The 7,733-nt window shown below is 47.8% G+C and overlaps 1 protein-coding gene across 1 annotated transcript in view; it reads left to right on the top strand.

The window, feature by feature from the left end:
• The first annotated feature begins 2,768 nt into the window (after positions 1-2,768).
• Positions 2,769-7,733, top strand: part of EML4 (EMAP like 4) — a 145,142-nt gene continuing 140,177 nt past the window's right edge. The window contains exon 1 of the mRNA XM_057367670.1: positions 2,769-2,904. Coding sequence (XP_057223653.1) covers positions 2,880-2,904 — 25 coding nt within the window. The 5' untranslated portion in view covers positions 2,769-2,879. The remainder of the gene's footprint in view (positions 2,905-7,733) is intronic.

Below are 7,733 nucleotides of genomic sequence, written 5' to 3'. Positions count from 1 at the left end.
TTACAGCTCTGTTAAATAACTTGCTAGACCTATCTGAAACCTACACAAGCAAGAGTATTTTTTTTCTGTAATTSTAAGTTCTTCTGCTCATCAGACAAGTAAAATTGTTAAAGATTATATACATGGCTACATATGTATTTGTGACAGATTTTTTTTTTTGCTGAAGTTGTGCTTGTGTCTTATCTATAGCACAATTACAACTGTTCTGTACACCACACAGACAAASAATAAATAAATTAATGCTTCAGTCAAAACTCCATCTAAATTTACCTAACATGCAGAATTTGGCTTACACTGAAGAAATTAACACARGAATGTAAAAGCTGGAATTYGCCATATTTTATTAAATTCTGCATMATGTTCACTCTTCAGAAATTCCCKTAAAAAGTCCCATAGACCTAAACTTCCTTTCCAAATTTCTTCAGTTTTGTTCAGCTCCTTTATTCTGCAGTAATATAGTTTTACTTTTAAAATAYTGGAACCAAATATTGGGCTTCCAATMGTACTCCAGTACCATACTCATGTTTAATATAAGATTATGCATAACTGGTTTTCTTTGCAGCACTTTAACCTTCTTTATACTTCTGTGCAAGCTCTGCACAACCCAGATAACCAAAGGTGTTCATTCATGTTCATAACCAGTTTCAGGAGGGATTAAGCATCTGGATAAGGATCTATGATGCCWTCTTCACCTCTGAACCTCAGTTTCCAATCTATAAAATAGAGGCAACATTTATGAACTTAAGGATGTTTGCAATACCTCACTGGACAATATATCTGAAGGATGGTTTTGAAGAGCTGAAGAAGGCAGCTGGGCTTGCTTTTTGTTTGGTTGGGRYTTTTTGTTTAACAAAACAGCACACCTGATGCACACAAGTCCCACCTGAAAAATTTACATAACGCTCTGGCTCGGGGGGAAGAGACTTTTTCTAAAGAAAATTGTGCACAGGTTCTGAATTCTCAGGGCACTTTTCCTTTGCTAGCTTGAAGAGATTTCTCTCGGTTACTCCCAGTGCTCTGAGCATCTTGGAAATCTGCCCTGAGGCAAGCAATAAATGAGGGGTGGGGAGATAGGACTGGAGCTGTAGTGCTTTGCTCTTCTGGCTTTGGTTTGTAAAATGAAGCATTTTAAAGGACATTTTGACTGGACTATACTGACTGCTGGACCCATTTCTTATAGCTAAAAGACCATGAAACTAGCCCATGTACAGCCATTCYACAAACATGGTCCATGCAGGACACRCTAATGCCTGTTAATAATTAAGAGCAGAATTTAGAGGCTGCTGGTGGCTCATTTATAGCAGATCRATTGCAGGGCATCTTTTTTGACGAGACTACAGGATGCACGTTGGTGGATTATTAATGTCGTTTGCAGGCAGCTGCACTCAAATTCATTGCTGTGGCAGCTGTTCAGTAAAATTTTCTGGAAAATCCAGTGGAGATTAGGTTTAGATGAAAAATTTCAAGGCTCTTTTCTCTAATATGAGCTAGCATAAACCTCCTGGGTTTATTTCATATTGAAGATCAGCAAGATAAYGATGCTTTTGCCTAAGCGGCTGGAAGGTGCTGGGAAATGTGGGCTGCTCCCAGCAGGTCTGTGCTGCTCTCCAGCTCCGCGTTCTCCCCAGTCCTGTTCCACAACATCCACAGCCTGTCATTAGAGRGCCCAGCTGCAAATGTCAGGGACGTGCTTGTGAGGCAATTACCCCATCTCTGTAACTGCGGCACTAGCCCTGAGCGCGTTACAGGGCAATACTTATAGMAAAACAGGATGTGGAGATGGGTACGGAGCTTTTCCTGACCAAGGACAAAATGCGTCATGCAACTTAATGATGTTGCTTAACATACGAAATCGCCCTGGCTGGGCGATTAGATAGCGTGCMGCATGACTGACTTGAATTTCTGGTCCTACTTTCTGTTTTCCCTCGACATCAAGCACATGGCTGGAAGTTACAGGAGACGGTCAGGAGCCCGGCTGCCCGAGAGCAGTGGGAGTGACTGCTTATGCCCAGCTGGAAGAAATGCGAGGGTACAGATGTGACAGTTCCTCTGGCTTAACATCACTGAGGAAAAACTTCCCCGAACTAATAGGAACAAACACTTTGAGATACATCTAAGAAAACCTGTTTTGATTGCTGGGGTGATTACATTAAATCGCCCAATTAACCCTCCCACAAGCCGCCCGATAGCACAAGTTTCCGAAGGTAAACGGAGCTGCAGCTGCTCGCCGGCCGGCCCCCGCCGGAGAAGGTGCGCTGGCCCCGTCCCTGCCGCTGCTCCCGTCCCGTCCCGTCCCGTCCCGTTCTCCCAGTCCCGTCCCTGCCGCTGCTCCCGTCCCGTCCCGTCCCGTCCCGTCCCGTTCTCCCAGTCCCGTCCCGCACCGCCCCGCACCCTCCCCGCCCGGGGCCGCCGCAGCTCTCGCGGGAGCCGCAGGCGCTGGGCGCTGCCCGTCCGCCGGCGGGGGCTGCGGCGGGGCCGGCCCGCCCGCAGGGGAAGCTGAGGCTGCCAGGGCGGGCGGAGTCGGAAGCACGACAGCACAGGGCGCTGGGGCGGTGCTGGCGGCAGGGGCGGGAGCAGCTCGGCAGTCGCTGCCGTGCTGGGGTCGCGGCGTASGGACGGAGTCGGGCAGCGCCGGCCCCGCAGCAGCACCAGCGGTAGCAGCGGCAGCGGCCGGAGGAGGAGGAGGAGSAGSAGCAGCTGCCGGAGCCGCCTCCCGCCGCCGAGCGCGGGGAGCCGCCGGAGCCGCTGYCCCGGGCGCCTTGTGAGCGCCGGGCTGCGGTGGCGCCGCTGCTGCCGCCGCTCCGCGGGTGAATGAACCTGTCCCGGCCGACCACGGCGGCTTCCCCTCGGGCTCCGGCACCAGCCTCCCCCCGCACAAGATGGACGGTTTCGCCGGGAGTTTGGGTGAGTGGCGGCGGGACGGCTCGGGACGGGGCGAGCTGCGGGCAGCCCTTGGTGCGGCGGGGCCCGGGCGCGCACCTGCGGCCGGCGGGGATGCGGGAGCCGCGGGCTGGGGCTGCCCGGGGCCGGCCGGGCCGGTGCGTGCGAGCACCRCCCGCAGCGGGAGGGGAGGGGATGCCAGCGCGAAATCTGGTCAGCTTCAAACCATCTGTTGCGAGAGCTCCGGCTGCACTTGCCTTCTTTGTTCTTCCCTCKCTGTGGCTTTGCGCTTACCCGGCGCTAGTTGCTTGGCTTTGGGGTGATGGCTTGGCTTAGGTTGTTTAGGGTTTCTTTAAATGCTGTTTGCTTTTGGTCTCTCCCTTTTGCTCCGGGGCGGGAGGGATGCGGTCGGTCCGGGCGCAGCGGGAGCCGCAGGCAGCTGTGCCCTGTCCCGGCTCAGAGCGGCTCCGTGGGGTTCGCAGCATCCCTGGAAAGCCGGGGGCGCTGGCGGCATCCGCGGGAATGTTAACGGGGGAGTCGGCGCCTTGCCGGTGCCCGAGTATCGGTCCCCTGCCGGCTCCCTGGGCTGCAGGTTCCTCTGCTTCGAGCCGTGGCGTGATCGAAAATATTTACTGCTGGCTCATGTAAACGTTGCCAGAAAACGGAGAGGCTGAGATAAATTCTCACCAGCTTCTTAAAAAAATACTCCACCAGCCCACTTTCTGACTTGTTTGGGGGACAGACTGCATGTGCTACCAAGTTGTCCTGATTACAAGTGTGAGCTGAAAATGTATTCAAATGTACGAGTTATAAACCGTATAAGTTTCCATTTCTGCAAATTACAAGACCATTGGCTTTGCAGTGCTGCCTACCTGCTGCTCTCAYAGTATTCAGTGTTCCTGCATTTATTGCAAACACTTTGTGATCCAACTCACTCCATCTTTTGTAGAATAATAAATCTGTGCCTCTTAAAAATAATTTTAATTTATTTTTACGTCACTCCCGTAAGGTCTGTTCTAATAGCGAATAGTTCTCAATTTTCTGGAAAAATTGACTMATTTAAATACTTCTGAGTGTGATCCTAACCTTTCAGGTTTTTGAAATGTCAACTCCAGCATTTTGGGCATCTGTCCAAACCAAACTGGTGCACCATAATTAACAGTATGCTTTGGTAGTTTGGCTCTTTGCCAGACACACTGTCCTTGCTCAAGTAACTGCCATGGCCATTTTATATCTGGCGATCAGAAGGCAACACATGGAGGAATTGTATGGGTTCTGTTCCCAGTTTTCTGAGGGAAGATTGTGCCTGTGGGTGACATATGCAAATATGCCATGGTTAATATTTATGAACCTCTTAACCCAGCAAAGGAACTGATCACCATATCAAAGCACACCGATATTGCTTTTAACTCATGCAGTATTGGCCCCGTGAGGTCGATATTTAGAAATAACTGTTTTCTGTTGGAAGTAGAAAAAACTCAATTGGTATGAGATAATAAAGCTTTGCTTTCTTGCGTGGATGTTGTTGGCTGAGTAGTGGCACGGGATCGTCGGCACGGGATCGTCGGGTGGCCCAGCACCTTGTGCTGCAGCCATGATGGGCTCCTTAGGGCATTCCGTGTGCCTTATTAAGGGAGGCTCCATCTGGACCTTTAATTTGTTTCACTGTTTGTTCAGGATGGCACTGTGATTTTATCAGAATTTAATGGGGATTAAGCTGAGCTCAACCTTTTAGACTGTGTATTAGGATATTCACTGTTAGTTGGCCTTTGATTTTGCTTTTGTGGCAAACACTGATTCACAGAGGCTTTCTGGACTTGGACTGATGAGAGGGCATTCCCGTAATCTYTAGCTTTGAAGTATGAAACTTTTTTGTTTCCAGGTTTGAATCATGCTGCTTAGTCCCCTTCTGTATTATGTATAATCACTTGTTGGCTGTTCTAGCTGCTAATGAGCACATAGAGTTCACAAAGATRTGTGAATTGTTCTGAGACCTTTTTTTTTAAACATCTCTAATTAAAATCTAATGGCTTGAATTTAATTAGCTGTCTGCTAAATGTCTATTAGGAAGGCCATAAATTAATGTAATTTAGAATGAAATGTAAAAATTAATTAAAATTATTGTAGRCAAAACTGTGCTACCTATGTATGTGCATGCTCAACCAGTCAAGCAAGCTTATTAGAGAGCAAGTTGTCCTTTTAATGCCTCTTGTCATTATCTGGAAGGCAAAATGTTATTACAGATTGTGCCCTCTAGCACAGGCAGAAATACCTTCTTGCATGTCTCTTGCAGTTGAAAATACTTTACGCAGCTGTTTTCTTTTGGCTTCCACACTGCAATTTTTATGAGAATAAACAGATGAAAGAAATCATTTTATATGTAATTTAGAAAATTGTTTTGGTATTGGCTTAGTAAGTGCTTATGTAGCACTCTGTTTAAGAGTATACAATTACTGTATATAGTAAAAAAAATCRTGTGTTGTGAGTTAACTTGCACAGTTGAAGTAGGTATTGATTATTTTGATAAAACATGGAGTTATTTCCCATTTCCTGTGACTTGAATACCTTTAGGATATCACAGGGATGATGGAATTCTGTTTATTGTCTCCAGCAGGACAGTGCTATCTTACATTTGGCATTTCCAACAGGATGGCTGTCAGAGGCTCAGTGGCTTCTGGCCATCTGCTTTTTCAGATGCATCCCTCGAAGTGCAAGAATGTGCTTCTGAATGGGAACGAGAAGTCTGTGRACTTGGACCGGGCTCCTGGGCTCTTGCCTTGTGCCCTGGCTGAGACAGGAGCACAGCATGGGCGTCTGGCTCTGACACTGCCAAGTTCCCTTGCTCTCAGGGTCCTCAGCAGAACAGCCTGGAGATACGCATCAGGGCAGAGAAAGCGCTGCTGATTCTGCCAGAGGAGTCAAGCAGAGAGTTCTTAGCAAAAGGAAAAAATAAAGGCCAATAAACAAAAAAACCCCCATGTTGGAAATAGTGCAGCTAAGGCTGTCAATAAGCGTTGTCCTGCTTTATCCCTCTGTCCTGTTCGTTCTGCACTGCTGCCCCGTGTCTCTACCACTCTCACACTGGTGCCTTTGAGCCCAGGGTGAGCTGCTTCAGACACGTCCATTAGAGAGCTGCAGGACTGTAGCAGACTGACAGTTTTGCCAGCAATAATTTTGATTTTTAGGTACCATCACAGATTCTTTTACTTTACTGCCTGCTTGCCCCTGCTGTTTTGGTGGGTTTCTGCCCGAAATGGCTCGTTGGGGAGTAGGAGCAGCATGACAGGTGGTGGGAGGGAAGCAGTGGGAGCCTTCAGCTGAGGGTAGGTGGGACCAGGTGGCGCTGTGTCAGCTCTTGGAGTGACTTTGCTGTGTGCTGCCTAAGGTATGAGCTCTGCTAGATTTAGATGCAGGAAGAGGCAGCCGTGACAGGCTGGTGAGGAGTGCTCTTTGCTGGACAGTTTGCCATTGCTTTTAGCAGCTGCTTTGGTTTCCCTTCTGAGAGAGCTTCTGCTAATTGAACTCTGGAACARTAACGCGTGGAAACAAAGATACGGAAACATTCATCAGATTATGTTCAAAAAATCACTGCAGCCTTTTCCAATTTTGTCACCGGTGGGTGATAACAACGGGGAAAAAAGTATTTCATTAGGAGTCTTTCTATTTTTGAGGTCTGTGACAGAATAGTAACTCAAAAATAAAGGARAAGTCTCAGCTTCTGAATTCTAACCATGGTTTTCGTGTAGCTGTGTAAGATGCCCTGAAGCTTAGAAGGAGACTTTCCTAAAGGATTCTCTATGGTTGAAAATATTTTCAGGGACAAATTAAAGTAACTTTTCTCTTGAGGCTTCAGACAAGCAGAATAATTTAGGATTTTTTTGAAAAATTTAYTTGAGCGTATGCTTTTGTTTCCCAGAGAAAGTAAAGGATACCTGAAATTGCTCAGTGGAGACCAATGTTTTGCTCTGCTGTTGTTGTTAATGGAGGAAGAACTGGAGACGAAATAAAAGAGATTCTTTTTTTAATAATTTTGCGTAGTATCTATGTTTTGTTCTGTCACTGTGTGTATTGCTGCTAACTGCAGTTTATGTGCTGATCACGTACTGGAGGGCTGYCATGGAGGTAAGTTCATGCTATTTTGCCCCATTTCTTTTCCTGGGTATTGTACAGAAGCTGTGTCAGGAGGGTTTGGAGGCAATGTTATGAGTGTGTGCTGCTCCTCAGCCCTGGAARAACCAGCAGTAGTGTCTGTTGAACCTGTGGCTTTGCTAAAACCCCGTAAGGATTCTCCAAAGCCCCCGGTGTGTGGGGGCAGCTCTGCTGCGGGGCTCAGGGCAGCTCAGGAGAGAGGATCTTGTGGTCGCTGCTGCTGTGAGCCTGGAAAGCGTGTGTGCATCATGATTCATCTCTGGCTGGGCTCATTACCGAGAAAAATGAGTATGTGGGGTATTTGTCATTTATTTGGGCTAGAATATTAAGTTTTATCGTTGCCCGTCTAGACTGCAGAAGTGGCCGTGGTGCTGCAATGCGATTGCTCATAGCAACAGCGAGCCCAGCYGAATTCACGGGGCTCTGCTCGTGGGATTGCTGTGTGCTATTGTCACTGTGCTGCTCTTCTTAAAAGTAAGAACTTTGGCAGGACATCATTCTCCTGTGCCTGAGAAGGATGGCCTTGGCTGGTGCCACCGGAGATTAGAATCCAGCAGCAAGGAGGAAACGGGCTGTTTGCTTTAGAAACTTGGTGGTGGTGGCTCACCTTTTGCTGAAGAGGTATTTAGTTCATGTGCACTGAGGAGGAACCCTTTGCTCTCTAGGCAGCTGAAAAGCAAAAGATTGTGTGTTTAAAAAACAAT

This window comes from Malurus melanocephalus, unplaced genomic scaffold, assembly GCF_030028575.1.
Source record: "Malurus melanocephalus ecotype Western Australia unplaced genomic scaffold, MMel_1.1 scaffold_82, whole genome shotgun sequence".
Classification (NCBI taxonomy): Eukaryota; Metazoa; Chordata; class Aves; order Passeriformes; family Maluridae; genus Malurus; species Malurus melanocephalus.
This window is presented reverse-complemented; position numbering and strand designations above follow the sequence as displayed.